This window comes from Nycticebus coucang, chromosome 1 (genome assembly GCF_027406575.1).
Source record: "Nycticebus coucang isolate mNycCou1 chromosome 1, mNycCou1.pri, whole genome shotgun sequence".
Lineage (NCBI taxonomy): Eukaryota > Metazoa > Chordata > Mammalia > Primates > Lorisidae > Nycticebus > Nycticebus coucang.
The window spans coordinates 26,582,553-26,601,069 of NC_069780.1; the positions used below are offsets into that span (position 1 = coordinate 26,582,553).

At 39.5% G+C, this 18,517-nt stretch overlaps 1 protein-coding gene across 5 annotated transcripts in view; it reads left to right on the forward strand.

The window, feature by feature from the left end:
- The first annotated feature begins 313 nt into the window (after window positions 1-313).
- Window positions 314-18,517, forward strand: part of RAP1GDS1 (Rap1 GTPase-GDP dissociation stimulator 1) — a 149,203-nt gene continuing 130,999 nt past the window's right edge. For 2 of the 5 annotated variants that reach the window (XM_053553540.1, XM_053553686.1), the window contains exon 1: window positions 314-506. In XM_053553540.1, the coding sequence (XP_053409515.1) occupies window positions 503-506 (4 nt within the window). In that variant the 5' untranslated portion in view covers window positions 314-502. The remainder of the gene's footprint in view (window positions 507-18,517) is intronic. The other 3 variants (XM_053553380.1, XM_053553605.1, XM_053553460.1) reach the window with 2 other exon arrangements.

An 18,517-nucleotide genomic window follows, 5' to 3' on the forward strand; every position in this document is an offset into this window, starting at 1 on the left:
GGAGCAGATTGAGCTCAGTACCCCAACAGCGAGCTTTCTCCCGGCTCACCCTCCACTTATCAGACAACCGCCATCAAGCTCCGCCACGGCGTCTGCAGCCGGTCTGCAAACACACGCCCACCCGCTCGCCCAGCTCCGCTCGCCCAGGGAAAGAGACGCACTGAGCATGCTCGGCCGGGAGGGCGGGGTGCTCCCGGCGGCGCTTCGGGCTGGAGCTCCTAAGGCCGCTCCGCGCCTGGGCCGCTCGCCCACCCTCCCGCTCGGAGCCGCGCCCGCCGCAGGCTGCGCCCGCCCCGCCCCGCCCCGCCCCGCCCCCCGCCGCTCGTCCCCGCCGCGGCCGCGCCGCCTGCAGCAGCACCAGCTGCTCCTCCCCGGCGGCCGCCCCCCGCGGGTCCCTCCCTGGCTGCGGGAGAGACGGAGGTAGAGGGAGGACACAGAGCCGCGCCGCCCGCACCGGAGACCTTCGCCTCGCCCCGCCGGCTCCTCACCCTCTGGGAGGAACATGGGTAAGTCATCCTTCCTCCCCCGTCATCGCCTGACATTTTTTTCTTTCTCGGCGTGCTGCAGGGTGGGAAACGTTTCTCGCGCAAAGTTGCCGATTTCGCCGGTGCACGGGTGTGAGACGGCGGCTCTTTCTCCGGGGAGAGTCGGCGCACGCGGAACGCACGCCGGGTGCCGGGGCTGGAAGGGTCCCGAGCGCGGGGTGGGGTCGGGCCGTGGGGCCCGAGCGCCGCCCGGCTCCCGGGCACCTCGCTGCCTCGTCTCCCCTCCTCCATTCTTCCTGCCGGTGCCCGGGCACCACGGAGCCGGCCTCGCGGGCTCGCATCCTCCGCTCCCTCCGCGCTTCCGAGGTCGCCCGCTCCTTTTCCCTCGCGTCTGCCCGGCTCAGGTCGGACCGCGGGAGAGACCACTTGGTCTAAGTTCTTCCCCGTCAAGCGCGACCTTTCCTCATCTTGGGTACTGCTCATCCCGGGGCGAGGAAGTGGAAGCAAGTAGTTTGAGAAGGCGATTTTACAACCTGCACGGAAATTATTTTCCACGGGGGACAGCGGACAGCCTCATAGGTTGAAAAGATGACTTGTCACAGGCCACGAGGAACGTGAGGCAGGGTAGAGCTGCTAGCTGTTGAATTAGTGCTGGGTGACAGCAATGTGCAATATTCAACACATTTTCTTGGTTCCTTCGTCTGTCAACTGTAGCAGGAAACTGCGCCTTGTAACGTGTTGTTACGGAACTTACATACTGGTTATTCTTTACCAGCTTCCCCTGCCTAAATCTGCATAATCTGATTTTAGTTCCTTTGTATTTATAGTTAATCTGAAGAGATAGATTTGGATAAGAGATTTAAAAGCAAATGTGTTTTATAAAACTATATGTAATTTGACCTAAAATTTTTTGTCATACGTTGCTTAACTGTTACATTCTATAATCAAAGAAAACGTCTTATGCTGTAATGCTGTAATTAATTAAAAACTGTAAGTTTCTTTTAATAGTAGCAACTTGGAATATACAACTTAAACATGTTTCCCAGTTTGCTTCTACTCCTGTCTAGCATAATTTCCTCTTTTTAAGAATTTGCTCCATTACATGTCAACTTGGACTTTTCCCACCCCTTCTGTGCAAGTTATTTTAAGCTGGAGATGAGTGTGGTCCTTTCATCTGACAGTACGGTGCTCAACACGTCTAAAGTTAAGTCATAGCAACTCAGAATCTTCAAGAAGTATCTAAATCTAGAAATGGTGTCGATGAGGCTTCCTTGGAAAAACAAGTGCTCCAAGCTCTGTTCAGACCTTTGGCCATATATTGTAAAGAGACAGTAAGTATTGTAGGAGATGTTATGACTGAAAAATGATCTAGGGTCCTGGATTTTATTTTCAATTGACTTGTTCTCACGTTTTAATGTGAGATCTATTGATCCGCTGAACAAATTGCTGTAAAAATAAGGTGGCCCAGTTTTCCGTGTATACTCTTCCTATAGAAGTAAAATTTTAAATTAATATTAGATTATTAGGCATACTGTGTCTGGCCTTTGAACATACACACATTTTCTTAATTATAGGCCTCAAGTTTGGCCTGTAAAATATTTCAGGTGCGCTTAAAAAACTCATTTAACTAAATTTCTAACTTAAATGTTGAATCAGTCCTTTTTAGGGGAAGAAAGCCAATTCTTTTGCAACACTAGTGAATAAAAATACCTAAAATAAATGAAATCATCTACTTAAATCTTACATGCTATTGTTGATTTAAAAATGGGGCGCAGCAAATAGAAACTCATCTGTCATTTGAAGTCTTTTCAGATACTCTTTGGTTAGATAATCTCTCCTCGTAATACTGTTTGTACCTTGATAAACGCTTTTTAGCATTTACATAATCTACCTTGTAATGGAGCTTGCGTGTGTTGTACATTTAATCATGAGTTCTTTTAGAAGATGAAAATTATGTCTTGTTAATTTTTATGTTCCCCACAGCACTTTTCACATAGTAGGCATTCATTTAACCATTTTTTTTTTAGAGACATAGTCTCATTTTGTCGCCCTCTGTAGAGTGCTGTAGCATCACAGCTCACAGCAACCTCCAGCTCTTGGCCTTAGGCAATTCTCCTGGCTCAGCCTCCTGAGTAGCTGGGACCTCAGGCATCTGCCACAACGCCCGGTTTTTTTTTTTTTAATTACAGTTTGGCCGGGGCTGGGTTTGAACCCACCACCCTCAGTATATGGGGCCGGCCTGCTACTCACTGAGCCACAGGTGCCGCCCCATTCGTTTAATCTTTAGTGACTTAATTGCACTGAAAACTACCTATTTGCGTGTTTTGAACCTGAAAGTGTAGGCTCTGAACAAACATTTAGGTTGGTAGCTATTATGGAGGTGTGGAATATGCAGGAAGAAGTAAGTATAATTGTACTATGCCATAGTAGCTATGGCCTCTCTTTTCATTAAAATAAAAAAAAGTTGGGTTTTCTCAGAGGTATGCGTTTTGAGTCAACTTCAGTCAAGCCATTTCCTTCTTCCTAAACTGCTCTTTTCTATAGTAAGGTGGTTTCATGTAAGACCAGTAAGGATGTATAATAATGTAAAATTGAAACCTTGGAAAGCAGTTTTATATCTGAGCTAAGAAAGTTATTACAATAATTGATATACATATAAGAAGGTAGATAGTATACTGGTTAATGGTAAGATAAAAAAGCACTTTTTAAGGGGGAGGATGGGTGGAGGGAGGGTAATTGGTGGGACCACACCTACGGTGCATCTTACAAGGGTACATGTGAAACTTACTAAATGTAGAATATAAATGTCTTAATACAATAACTAAGAAAATGCCAGGAAGGCTGTGTTAACCAGTGTGATGAAAATACGTCAAATTATATATAAAACCAGTGTATGGTGTCCCACGATTGCATTAATGTACACAGCTATGATTTAATAAAAAATAAAAATAAAGCACTTTTTACTCTTATCTTCTCGAAATGGAGGGATTAAAAAAAATATTCTCATGGCAGTGATTTTCTTCAAAGACAGTAAGGGAAAATTTCTATATAACCTGTGGACCATAGCTATTTTATGTATATATTATACGTTTAACATGTATTTAGTATTTATTGAATGTCAACAATATGTAATATGCCGTGGGAGGACAAATATGAATAAGACATTCATGTTATCATTTGCTTATAATCTTAACAGGAATAGCTTAACACATTCACAAATAACTATAATAGTAATAGAAACAAATGTATAATTGCTATAAAAGACCTTTATATATATTATAAATTGATATATATTATAAATTGAGTGGGTGAAGAGATTTTAGAGAAATGGTGTTATTTAAATCAAAGGTTGGTTAAACTTCTGGAAAGTAGAAATGAGCCTGTTAATTGAAATGAGGTTGGGGGAGGGGAGAAGTGGCATAAATGAAGATAGATAAGGAACATTTCAGGAGTAGCCAGGACATGATTAAATAGCCAAAATAGCTCTTTGGGTAGAGCCAAAGGTAAGCAAACAGTTGGTGACGGACATGAAAAAGTAACACAGTGGTAATGGTTAATGATCAAATAAGATATTGGAGGACCTTAAATGCCAAGCTGAAGAAGAATCCGTACTTATCTGTTAGGGCCCACTAATCATTTGTATGCGTTTAAGTGATGGATCACATCTGTAGGAAAGTAAGTCTGTCATTTACTTACAGTGCAGGGGGGATAAGATGAGAAACTAGAGAACATCTAAGAAGGTGATTATTGCTGTTTGGGTGAAAATGTAATTAATGGCCTAAACAAGGTTGTGGCAATGGGAATTGCACAGAAATTGCAAGTAACGAATAGATTTACTCAGCAGCCGATTGAATATGGAACTGAGAAAGGAGTCACAGGTTTTAGCCTGGGTGGTAATGATAAGGGGGTGATGTGTTACTATGTATTCAATCCATTGGAAAAGGAAACAACTCAATATTTGGAGGAGTTGGACTTTTTAGTCTGTCATTTAGTCTCTGATTGATGACAGGGATTTTGTCATATTAGGATGAGTACATATTCTAAACACTAGTTTCTGGTACACAGTAGCTGTGCAGTAAAAATTTGTTGACTGAAACTGGGTAAAAAATATTAAAATAGTCATTTTAACTATCGTGAGAGTTAGGATTTGAACTAGCAGAAGTTACCCACAAATTTCCTGAGATGATATTGGAAGTTAGATCAGAGGAGGAAAGTCAAAAAAGAAAATGAAGAATTGCAGGAAATGCTCCCATAGTTAGTAAAAAGGAGTGGCATGAATTGACACGGAAAAAGAAATAGTGAAAAACTAGACTGATACATGTTTGGTTTCAGTACTGAGTGAATGGTTCAATAATGTCTATTGCTTCAGGACAGTCAGGGTGATGTAAGCTGAGAAAAGGCTCTAGGTTGATGTGGTTTGATTAGGATATTACCCAGTATATAATGCAACCTTAAGAGGTCAGTTGTAAAAGCTAAGTGACTAACAAGCCAGTGGAAATAGTCCTCTAAGTATAGTCATCTTGTATTTCTTGCCTTTTAAAAAAATCTGTGAGAAAGCATAGATTTCAAAAAATGTATTCAGCATGTTACATTTTATGTGAAATGACATGTGTTGTCTTCTTGCCTGAGAATTGTTCGTAATTTCACCATAATGTCTTATATTTCTTTGACATTCCTTTTTTTTGTCTTTGTGAGTTAGTATAGTAGAATTTTTATTATTGTTATATCTGTCATGCAGAGTGAATTTAGAATGATTTAATAATTTTGCACAGAAGCATAAAGAATACTTTTTACTCATGAATGGTTTTATCATTTTAAATTTACTGTTAGACTTTGTGAATTTGAGACTTCTGTAGTTTATATGTATGATTCAAATTATATTCTTAATTCTTTTTTTTTTTTTGTGGTTTTTGGCCAGGGCTGGGTTTGAACCCGCCACCTCCGGCATATGGCACCGGCGCCCTACTCACTGAGCCACAGGCGCCGCCCTATGTTCTTAATTCTTAGAGTTGCATTTTTCTCTGTATATTTATATTAATAGATGGTCTTTTGCATGTATCTCAAAGTAGACTTCGAGAAGATTTTTCATGGATGAAAAATAATACTTGTGCTTGTTCTTTGGAAGCCAAGGTAGGATGATAAAATATTTTTGATAGCTAGTAATTACTAAATTATGATGTTAAAAGCACTTAGGTGATAGACAAGTAAAATAATTTTTCTTATGTTGGTGTTGTACCTGTTTTGTATATGCCCCCCACCCCCCTTTTAAATATGAGAGAATGGCTAAATTTACTAACCTTGGTACAGTTATATTCTGAAGACTAAAATATAGTCTTATATATTTTAGACTATATTATATACTTACTACTTATATATTTTAGACTACGTTTGAAAAGCTGTAATAGCCTTAGTTCTTTTTGAGAATCAAATAGTTTGTGCTTTAATAGTGGAATCATGGAGTTTTTAAGGGACTTTGAGGAAGTATAGTTGCTTTCTTCAGAGATTCCTGAACACTTGAATATGAACTTGGGCAGTTTTGGAGTTATTGCTCATACTAGCAAGAACCATCATAGTTACCTGAATTTTAAATACCCAGTCATGAACTTCAGGAGGGATGGAGGAGGAGAAGCTACTCCTCTGGGAACTCCATGTAATTTTAGATAGCCAAATGTTCCGATAACTCAGCGGTTCTCAACCTGTGGGTTGCGACCCATAGGAACTATGGGCCTCAGCATTAGGGAGGCTGAGAACCCCTGGGATAACTGATAGGAAAAAAAAATAAAACATTTTAAAATACAGGTTAAGCATCTCCAATCCAAAGTCTGAAATGCTCTCAAATCTGAAAGTTTTTGAGCACAGACATACATCATGTTCAGAGGAAATGTTCATTGTGTCATTTTAGATTTGGGGTTTTTCAGATTAGGCATACTGAACCAATAAATATAATGCATATCTTACAGACTCTGAAAAAATCCGAAATCTGAGATGTTTCTGGTTCTAAGCATTTCACATAAGGAATACTCAACATCTCCTTTCCTGGATGGTTAACTTGGCAGCAAACAGCTCTCTCCTATGGAGAGAACAGCAATAATAAATGAAGATACCAGATTAGGTTATTGTCTTAGTCCATTTTGCAGTGCTATAACAGAATACCTGAGACTGGCTAGTTTATAAAGAACAGAAATTTATTCTGTCACAGTGCACAGTCAAGGAACTGTAAGATCAAACCTTTGTCTCTGGTTCCAAGAGGGCATCTACTTGCTGTAGCCTCCAAAGAGAAGAAATCTTGTGTGCTCACATGGCCTAAGAGAGAAAGAGAACCTATTCCTGTAAGCCCTTTTTGTGGCATCATTAATCCATTAGTTGAGGATAGACTCCACACGATCCTCCCATTAGGCCCCACCTCCCACTACTGTTGCATTGGGTATTAAGTTTCAACCTAAGTTTTGAAGGGGACAAAAGCATTTAAGCCATGGCAGTTATAAAATGTGCATGTGCTTTGGTTCTAAATTCTATGATTCTTTGAAGCTGAAGTATGAAATATAGTATTGTTCTTGTCTTACTATTTTATATTTATCTATCTTTTTTTTTTTTTAGTGTTCAAATAGTAAAATTTATATAAACAAGTACAAGCCCACATGAAAGAAAAACACAAGCATATTGAAGTGAAAGGGTGGAGGAAGTAGAAAAGGGGAAAGGGAGGAGGAAAGATGATTGGCAAGTTCTCACCTAATGTGCACAATGTAAGGCTATGCAGCACACCTAGGTGAAGGGCTCAACTACAACTTGAACTTTACCTTAGAAACAAAAACAATGTATCCGCATATTAATCTGAAATTTTTTTTAAAGAAGATATTTTCAATACAAATAATAAATTCTACTTGAGGTAGTAACTTCAGGGTTTGAACTAACTTGTTAGGTTTGTCTAAATAAATGATCTGAAACACCATTTCCCATGCTGGCTAAGATATGGATACTGGATTTAAATTGCAGATTAAAGTAATTCTCTCAGTGTTTCTATTCATATAACTTTAGTTACTTAGAAACATTTCAGAAGTTAAAAACAAGGTCTAGAATAGTGATAAATGGAAATGTCAAAATTGATTTGCTGGCCATGATTGTGGCTCAAGTTGACCCTTGAGCAACAGGGGCTTGAACAGCGTAGGTCCACTTATATTTGGATTTTTTAAATAAAAGTGTGCCTACTTCTCCTGCTTCCCCTTCTACCACCTGATTCCAGATATTCATTTGTTAATGCAGATCTGTAATGCAATTTTGTGAATTTCATCTTTGAAGCATTTTTTCACACAGATAGGGATTGCCAATTGCATGTGATTTTAAGGAACATAGTCTTTGTATCAAAGGCATTTATAGAATTCTTTTAGATTCTTAGCCAGGCATGGTGACTCATGCCTGTAATCCCAGCACTTTGGGAGACCAAGGTAGGATTGTTTGAGCCAGGAGTTCAAGACCATCCTGTACAATATACCAAGACCTCCATCTCAAAAAAAAAAAAAAAAAAATCACAGTCAGTTTTATCTGATATAAGAATATTCCACTCATGTGTGGAATATTCTTTTTCTATTCCTTCACTTTGGGTCTGTGTTAGTCCTTGTGGGTTAGATGGGTTTCCTGGAGACAGCATATACTTTGATTGTACTTTTTATCTGTCCAGCTTTTGTCTCTTGAGTGTGATACTGTGACCCAAGCTGTGAGAAGGCTCCCTTCACCAACACACACCTGGACTGATTGGGAGGCTGCTTAGAGTCTGTGCAGAGACATTGTACTGTAGAGCACCTGTGGCAGAGATCTGGCAGCTGCTAATCCTGGATTTCTGCAACTGATGCCATCCTGAGCTCTCAGGTTCACTGCACTATGTCTGCCCAGGACTAGGCTTTGCAGCAGTAGCCTTTGCATCACCCCCACCATGTCAGGGAGGGAGCAGGTAGAGCAAAAGCTCCCCATGCCATGCCCTATAACTGAGAGTCAAGTGCCCCTCCACCCCAGGGTGGGATCTGAGCAGAGGAGTGCCACAGGCACTACATGGGAATCCTTGGGGTAGTGCCATAGCAGGACCTAGGCAGGGGGAGAATCCTGGCCATCCAACAGCCTGAGCCCACCAGAACTGACCTTCATCCATATGATCTGGCATGCACAGTCCCCAAGCCAGTGAACAACATGGCTCTGCTTTGCAGTCCCCAGTTCCAGCTCTGAAGTTCTCACTGAACCCAGGCCCACCATCTCCCTTCTGAGATTCCAGTGTTGCAGCTTACCCAGAAGACCTTATCCTTGAGTTTCCAACACTGCCTGTGGGCCAGCAGAACCACCGCAAGGTATATGGTTCTACTGCCAAGGATCCCCACCCCCAGCCATGAGCTACCATTACACCTAGACCTGGTTTGGGTAAACAGCCACATTCCAGACACCCATGACCAACTGCCTAGATCAGGGGTCCTCAAACTGCACCCCGCAGGCAGTGTGATTGTATTTGCTCTTGTTTTTTTTTTTTTTTACTTCATAATAAGGTATGTGCAGTGTGCATAGGAATTTGTTCATAGTTTTTTTTTTTGTTTGTTTGTTTGTTTTAACTATAGTCTGGCCCTCCAACAGTCTGAGGGACAGTGAATTGGCCCCCTGTTTAAAAAGTTTGAGGACACCTGACCTAGATAGCCTCACCCAGCTTCCACTCTGACCTTCACCTGGAGACCCTGGCAGAGCAATCCCCTACAACACTAGCCTCCATGGAGAGTGTCCCACACAGCCCCCAAATCAAACTGTCAACAGTGATATGGGGAACAACCCACCACCACAAGTGAATATCATCCAGCACTGGCTTCAGCAGTGGCAGTCATAGGAGACTTTAACTAAACTGAACTGCAGGCTCTCTGTGCACTGGCTTCTCCTTCCCTGCCAGATCAACATTCCAGATTAGGCCAAAAAGCACCATTTGGGATCTCCCCTTCATCTAACTAACCATAAGAGTTGCCAGCAAAGGAAAATAGGTACCCTGCAAATCTTTTCAGATGAGTGGCTCCCAGTGGCTCTTGATCTTTCCCACATGTGGAGGCCTCCCTATGGACCCCTTCAGTCTTGCTGAGTGAATCGCCCCATCACTTCCTCCTTCACTCACAGTGTCCCCTGTTGCTTTTCCCAACTAAATTTTCTTTTTTTTTTTTATCATAGCTGTGTACATGTGATCATGGGGCACCATACATTGGTTTTAAAAGCAGTTTGACACATTTTCATCACTGGTTAATATAGCCTTCCTGTCATTTTCTTAGTTATTGTGTTAAGACAATTATATTCTACATTTACTAAGTTTCCCATGTACCCTTGTAAGATGCACTGCAGGTGTAATCCCACCAAACACCCTCCCTCCGCCCATTCTCCCCCCTCCTTCCCTTCCCTCTCCCCATTCCCCATATTCTTAGGTTATAACTGGGTTATAGCTTTCATATGAAAGCCAAAAATTAGTTTCATAGTAGGGCTGAGTACATTGGATACTTTTTCTTCCATTCTTGAGATACTTTACTAAGAAGAATATGTTCTAGCTCCATCCATGTAAACATGAACGAGGTAAAGTCTCCGTCTTTCTTTAAGGCTGCATAATATTCCATGGTGTAATACCACAGTTTATTAATCTATTCATAGATCGATGGGCACTTGGGCTTTTTCCTTGACTTAGCAATTGTGAATTGGGCTGCAATAAACATTCTGATGCAAATATCATTGCTGTAATGTGATTTTTGGTCTTCTGGGTATATACCTAGTAGAGGAATTATAGGATTGAATGGCAGGTCTATTTTTAGATTTCTAAGTGTTCTCCAAACATCTTTCCAGAAGGAATGTATTAATTTGCATTCCCACCAGCAGTGCAGAAGTGTTCCCTTTTCTCCACATCCATACTTAGTTTTATATGGAATCAAAAAAAAACTCGAATAGCCAAGACATTACTCAGAAATAAAAACAAAGCAGGAGGAATTACGCTACCAGACCTCAGACTATATTATAAATTGGTAGTGATCAAAACAGCATTGTACTGGCACAAAAACAGAAGTCGATGTCTGGAACAGAATAGAGAACCAAGAGATGAATCCAGCTACTTACCATTATCTGATCTTTGACAAGCCAATTAAAAACATTCCGTGAGGAAAATATTCCCTATTTAACAAATGGTGCTGGGTGAACTAGCTGGTGACCTGTAGAAGACTGAAACTGGACCCACACCTTTCACCATTAAATAAGATAGACTCTCACTGGATTAAAGATTTAAACTTAAGACATGAGACTATAAAAATACTAGAAGAGAGTGAAGGAAAACCCTTGAAGAAATCCGTCTGGGCAAGTATTTTATGAGGAGGACCCCCAGGCAATTGAAGCAGCTTCAAAAATACACTACTGGGATCTGATCAAACTAAAAAGCTTCTGCACAACCAAGAACACAGTAAGTAAAGCAAGCAGACAGCCCTCAGAATGGGAGAAGATATTTTCAGGTAATGTCTCCGACAAAGGTTTAATAACCATAATCCACAGAGAACTCAAACGTATAAGCAAGAGAAGAACAAGTGATCCCATCGCAGGCTGGGCAAGGGACTTGAAACTTCTCTGAAGAAGACAGGTGCACGGCCTACAGACATATGAAAAAATGCTTATCATCTTTAATCATCAGAGAAATGCAAATCAAAACTACCTTGAGATACCATCTAACTCCAGTAAGATTAGCCCATATTACAAAATGCCAATGAATTTTCAATTAATCAGAATGGTATTAAAAAATCAGAGACACAGAAGTTAGGTTCTCTGCTCTTCCATAAACTGTGTCTAGCCTTTACTAAGCTTTTTTTTTAATTTGGCCGGGGCTGGGTTTGAACCCGCTACCTCCGGCATATGGGACCGGCGCCCTCCCCACTGAGCCACAGGCGCCGCCCCTTTACTAAGCTTTTTATATTCCCATTTGATATATATTGTTAAGATATTATCATTAGTGCTGAGTGAGGACCAATTATAGATCCTAAATAAAAATGGAAGGGAGGGGAGCCTGTCTCATAAGGAACTAATTCAAATTATAATAAGGAAATCTTCAAGCTCAATTGCCTAATAAGGTCTTATGCAAACCAAGATCTGTTTTATTTTTTTCTGTTCTTAGTTTTGGCCTTTAAACATTAAAAACATTTTCTAGGGAAAAGTGATGACATGGCATTTTAAAAAGACATCAAAGTACAATAATGGTGCTAGATCATTTCTAAGGAGTAATATTTTCTTACATCTTGACATTTTCTAACATAGAATTTTTATAAAATTATTTGCAATAATTATATGCAAAAGAATTATACACATAAAATGATACATTTTTAAAGTGATTTTTGGATGTTATATAAAAATTATTTAAAAATTATGTAATCTTCAGTAACTAGTAAATTCCCCTAAAATGTAGGTGAGAGTTTTGTTTTTCTTAGTCGGGATAAAGAAAAGCCTAGGAATTGTACTTTTTACAAAAGTTTGTTTACAGAACTGTGAGAAATCCACACCATCTAAGATGACTTTTGGTATGAATTTTTTTAAGTTTTTGTTTTGTTTTTTAAGGCAAGCATAGAACAAAGTTTATTGAGAAAAGAAAGGTAGGTTTACAGAGTAAGAGCAAAATATAGGCTTACAAAAAATATATACATTTGACAGCAAACGGGCCCCCATTGCCAGGGCAAGTAGGTAAAAAAGGCAAAAAGGCCTGGTTTTGTTTCTGAGACAAGATCTCACTCAGTTGACTGCAGGTGTGTCATGATAGTTCACGCAGTCTCCAACTCCAGGCCTCAAGCAATCCTGCCTCAGCCTCCCCAGGAAGTAGGACTATAGGCATTCACTGCTGTGCCTTGCTAATTTTTTTATTTCTTGCAGAGACAGGATCTCACTCTTATCCATGATGGTATCAAACTCCTGGGTTCAGGTGATCTGACCACCTTGGCCTTCCAAAATACTAGGATAACAGGCCTGAGCCACTATGCTCAGCCAGAATTTGTCAGGTTTTAAAGAACCCTATTTTTTACTGATGAGCATTCCTCTGTAACTCCATTACAAAAGATGGAACTGATCATTATAAGAAAGCAAAACTTACACATTTCTGCGTCATAGAAATAGAAATGTTAATTTGTGTTTTAAATTATAAGGTATAGTTAATCTCAAAATTAAAATCACAACAGAGGAAAAAATTATATGAACTGATTAGTTTATTTTCCCTTTACTTGCAAAAATGTGTTTCTGGGTGGTATGGCGGTAAGCTCCAAGAAAGAATAATTGTCCAATGTGTAGCATTCCTGTTCTATATGGTTTGTACAAAGTATCATCAGTCAAATCAGCAATACAAGACTACCATATTAGGCATTAAGAAAATGACAAAATAAGTAGTACAAATAGTCACATTTTCTGCTTTTGAAAAAATTTAGTAAAGAAATGAGTAATAGAAACAGATAAGGTCATATATTGGATTCTCAAAAGAGAGAATACAGACCCTTAAGACTTTAAATAAGAGGATAGATCTTATTTACCTTTTTAGCACCTAGAATGCAATGGAAATGATGCAGTCCTAGAATTTCCTAGCTTAGGTCATAAAAGGCAATGCTGCTTCCACTTGTTCATAGGGGTACTTGCCTGCTTGGAGCCCTGGGAACTCTTAGTGTGCTGAGGCTGTTGTGTTGTTAGGAAGCCAAGCCTCATGGAAAGGTCTCAGGTCAGCAATCTTCAAGCCCTTCCAATCCATCTGGCAGACATGTAAGTGAAAGAAACATTGGATGAATCAGATGAAGCCATCCCCAGCCATCGAATCACAGCCAGTCACCCCTAGCCTTTGAGACTCTGTGTCAAGGCCCTGGATCTTAAGGAGTAGAGACAAGCCACCCTCAGTTTGCCCTTTGTGAATTCCTGGTTCACAGAATCTGGGAGTATAATAAAATGTCTTTTGTTTAGGGTGCTTTGTTATATAACAACAATTATTGGAACAGTTGTAAAACTTAAAATATACATTGTCTTAGAAACATCGCTATTGAAATTTGTCAATGTGTCAATTATACCTGCTGAATAAACGTTTATTGAGTTTTTCTTCCAGGTCAAATGAAGATAGTTTAATAGAGAATTTTGCTTAGTAAGAGCATTGCCCTATGGTTTTTAAAACTTGTTCTTTATTCTCTTGGAGAATTTTTTTTTCTTTTTTTTTTTTCCTTTCTTTCTTAGACAGTGATTCACTCTGTTGCCCTGGCTAGAGGGCCCTGGCATCAGCCTAGCTCACAGCAACTTCATATTCCAGGGTTCAAGTGATCCTCCTGCCTCAGCCTCCTAAGTAGCTGGGACTACACTTAACCTGTTACAATGCCCTACTAATATTTGTATTTTCAGTAGAGATGAGGTCTTGCTTTTGCCCAGTCTGGTCTTGAACTCCTGAGCTTAAGCAATCCTGCTTGGCCTCTCAGAGTGCTAGGATTGTAGGTGTGAGCCACTGCCTCTGACCTCCTTGAGGAAGTAGTAATTGTCTTACTAGTCAGGAAAGAAATATGTATGTTTAAATAAGTGCTTCTATTTACATAGCTTTTACATAGCTGTATGGCAGACTTTAAGGTTTTACATAGCCTTATGGTAGACTTTAAGTTTGGCTAAGAAAAAATGTCAGGTTGTACAATTAGATAAATAAAGACAGTTACTATTAAAATTTGCCTGTTCTTATCAATTTAAGAGGTATAGAGGAGTATTAGTACTGATCTCTCCAACTGAAAATCCTGTTATCCCTGCTGTTAATATTAGTGTTTACTTACAGTAATAGCCTCATCATTAGTATATATGGTAAAATTGTTTTTAATCACATCTTTCTTATCACTTCTTAAAAGACAGTGGATTTTTTTAGGTCGATAACCATTGAATAAAATAATAACTTTGTCATAAAATTACCAAGGATTTCTGTTGTGTAATAGGTTTTACGATTTTCTAAAATATAATTCCAATAATGGATATTTTCAGTTAAGGTCATTGTCATGGGACAGGTAGTCAGTATTCAAGTGACACTGGGATTTTTATGCTTTGAAGTCATGAGAGAGTGTGTATAAATACCAATAATTGCATATATACACAGCGAATGCCTCTGGAAGGATACAGAAGAAACTGCTAACATTGCTACTGTGAGTGAATCAGAATATATAAAAATAATTTCCACTAAAATAAAATTTAAAAATATTGTGAAATACTAGAGGACAGAGCTGTGTTGTATCCATCTATATATCTTTGGCACTAAGTGCAGTGTTTGATGGTTGATTGGGCACTTATTGTTCATATTGGTGGATTAATGGAAGTTTGAGATTATATTCTTAATTTATTAGTCACCTTATCTGTAACATTCCTGATCTTACAGATTATGATATTGTTCACTAAAAAGAGCTAATAGCCTTATCTCATGTAACTCCTCATTTTTCTAAGGTTATTTATGTATCTGTATCAGTCTATGCCCAAGCAAAAGACAGACAACTCAATGTTAAGTGTATGTGAATATATACATGTATCTATTCTGACAGGAAAGTGAAGTCTGTAGATCAGAGAACAGTTCAGAGCATTTTAATGCCAGGTCCTCGGCATGCCAGGTCCTCAAGTACCAAAGTGAGAATTTGATGTTACCATACATGTGTAGCAGGTTTGCACCACAGAAGAGGAACCCTAAAATCATGACATTGGAAGCTTAGGGTTGTTGGCACTTCTGCATATCCAAGAAATAAATTTTGGAATTAAACACATTCTCTCTGAAAAGAAGGATAACATCTCTGGGTTTATTACCCTAAAAGTAAGCTAAGAGCAAATCTCTGGAAAGAAGAAAATTTTTTTATAATCTTTGAATGTTTTGAGGGAGGGAGACTTGTCTTTATTACAGCTTATCAATTTCCTTTTCAGGAGTGCCAATCAGTACAGGGAGAATTGTCTTTTAACACGGCAATTTAAACGGGACAATTAATGTAAAATTATAGGGGAGTGACTATAAAAGGTAGGCAGCAAACTCTGAAGAGTAAATAAGGCTTCAGAGTGTGTGCAAGGAAGGAAAAACCTAACTTCCTTGGAAGGGTGGGTTCTCATTAAAAGATATAGTTTCAATCCTCTAGGTGTAGAATTTCATTGGGTTGGCTAGGCCAGAGCTGATCTAACGTCATCTGGCCTGAAGGAACAACTCTTTAAAGGGAGGACCAGCAAGCTGTAAGTGATGGGTGAGCACATGGAGAGAGTGGAACATGCAGAGGAAGTTGAGACCCTGGTGCAGGCTTCCTTCTGCTAAAATCTTGCCACTTCCGTGTACTGTTTAAGGTCAGAGTGGTTCTGAGTGGCCTTCCCTCCAGCACCTGTGCTTCCAGGGCTGAGGAGACAGTAACTGGAGTTGGGGTGTAGAAATCAGCTGTATTGGGGTCTCTCCTGCACAGCACTGCTGCCAGAGTTGAAAGGTAGACAAAAATACATAGTAAAAACTATGACTTGGCAGCCTTTGAGACAGAGTGTCAAGCTGTCACCCTGGGTAGAGTACTATGGCATCACAGCTCACAGCAACCTTAAACTCCTGGGCCCAAGCAATTGTTTTGCCTCAGCCTCCCAAGTAGCTGGGACTATAGGCGCCTGCCACAACACCAGGCTATTTTTTGGCCCAGACTGGATTCAAACTTGCCGTCTCCAGTGTATGTGGCTGGTGCCCTCGCCACCTGAGCTACAGGCACCAAGCCTGACTTGCCAGCATTTGGACTGGAGAAAATCATATAGGCTAAGAAGGAGGGAGCGCATTTTCCTATCCACTGTCCTCTGTACTCAAAGCTTATCGTCAAATCTGGCAAAGTAAATATTTAAAGGGTCCAGTGCATTTTTACAGATCAAGCAATATGGGTGAATTTGGAATTGAGACATACACACATAAGTTGATAAGTGACATGATTTATTGCTTGAATTTTACTTATTTTTTAAGTTCATTATACATTATAGTTTTAAGTAACTATTTTTTTCTATTTTATTTAATTTTTATCTGAATTGTTTTGTGTTTTATCTTGATCCTAAAATATCTTTTGTTTTCTGTAGCAGTATCCTGGCACAATATTTTCTTTGTGGGTTCATAGTGTTAGTTCAGACAGTATTGTTTTCATTAGATATTAAAAATTCTTAATGTATTGTTCAAAATATGCCCATGTTAAGCTCATCTGTCACATTTATGACTACTTGGACATATATCATTTTTCTCTGGCTGGCATTTTATTACCCAGTAAAATTTACTGTTATCTAAAAATTTATCAATTTCAGTGTATGTTTTCTCTTCCATGTATTTATGAGGTTGCTAAGAGAGACTCTGCTTTATACCAATCTTAATGAAATACTTCTCTATATATTTCTTCAGCTAATGAAAGCCTCATTTATCTAGTTCTTGTCAATCTGTAATCTTGTTCTCTGTTACTACAGATTATTATAAAACAGAGTCTTTATCTCTTTCCCCACAATTACATTTGAATAGTTACAACTTTGACTATGTTCTGGTAAAGAATCTTACCCAAAACTGGAAATCTAAGTTGACAATCCCAAATACTTCTCTTTATCCAGTTTACTTACCCTATAAAAATCCCTGTACACTTTCAGGCAAAATTTCTTCTTATTGAAATTATATCATTTGTCCTCCTTGTTGGTCTTCCTCTGATGTCAGGCACGTCCCAGTCTAGGGCATAACTTGGAGGCAGGGCATCTTTTCCACTGAAGCTAAGTGTTGGGAGCCAAAGCATTATAGGCAGGCACTTGAATAGTATCCCTGGAGGAGTAGACGTTCACATCTAAGGTAGAAAGGCCAAGATCAATGTACTAATCTGAGGGGCTAAATAGAGGATGAGAGCTAAGAGGTAAATAAATTGGGGCTTCAGAAATTAGGAAACACAGGATAATAGAGTAAACTATCAAGTCATTGTTCTGGAAGAATCCTGGAGATTAAAGTACTGATAAAGGTGAAGTCTTAGGTTGACTTCCTGGCCCACTGTGGGCAAAGGGAGCTGTAGCCAGACGAATATGTTTCATGTATTTTTTTTTTTCTTTTTGTATCTAGAGAGTTTCTCCTTTATTAGTAACGCAGGAGTGCAGTTTGAAATTACTGTGTATAGTTCCAGCTTTCTTTTTTTTTATTTTTATTTTTTGCAGTTTTGACCAGGGCTGGGCTCAAACCTACCACCCCTGGTATATGGGGCTGGCACCTTGAGCCACAGGTGCCACCCAGTTCCAGCTTTCTAACATCTTCTAGAGCTACTCTTGTATGTAGAGATTATTTCACCAATTCTTTAACAAAGGAACTGTTTGTAATTGAAAGATTACATATTTCACTAACAATGTTCTAGTATAGTTCTTAGGTTTCTGTAAAATTGTTTGACAAATTTCATCAAGCTTTGTTGATTTATCTATAGTGATTTTCTAGGTTGGCTTATAAAATCCTGAATGTTGACCACTGTTTGAAATGGTATCTTGGCAGCACCCGTAGCCCAGTGGGTAGGGCACCGGCCACATAAACTGAGGCTGGAGGGTTCAGACCCAGCCCAGGCCAGCTAAAAACAACAATGATAACTGCAATAAAAAAAAAATACCCGGGCCGGGCATTGTGGCAGGCACCTGTAGTCCCAGCTACTTGGGAGGCTTAGGCAAGAGACTTACTTAAGCCCAAGAGTTTGAAGTTGCTGTGAGCTGTGATGCAACAGCACTCTACCCAGGATGACAGCTTGCAACTCTGTCTCAAAAAAAAAAAAAAAATATATATATATATATATGGAAAGAATATCTTTAATCATCCCAATTAGGAGACTGTTGAGAAAACATTGCCCTAAAATTTTTCTTGGTCAGTTCTCAGGCAAAGAATTAATCAAATCTAGATCTCAGTGTGAATCACTATGTAATTTTTTAAAAGGGCAGTGTATTAATTTATTAGCAATTTGTGTCACGTTATATACCGATACTATATTTGATAGGTTATAAAACAGAGAAATAGTCCTTGAACTTTAAGTGAAAAGGTCTTT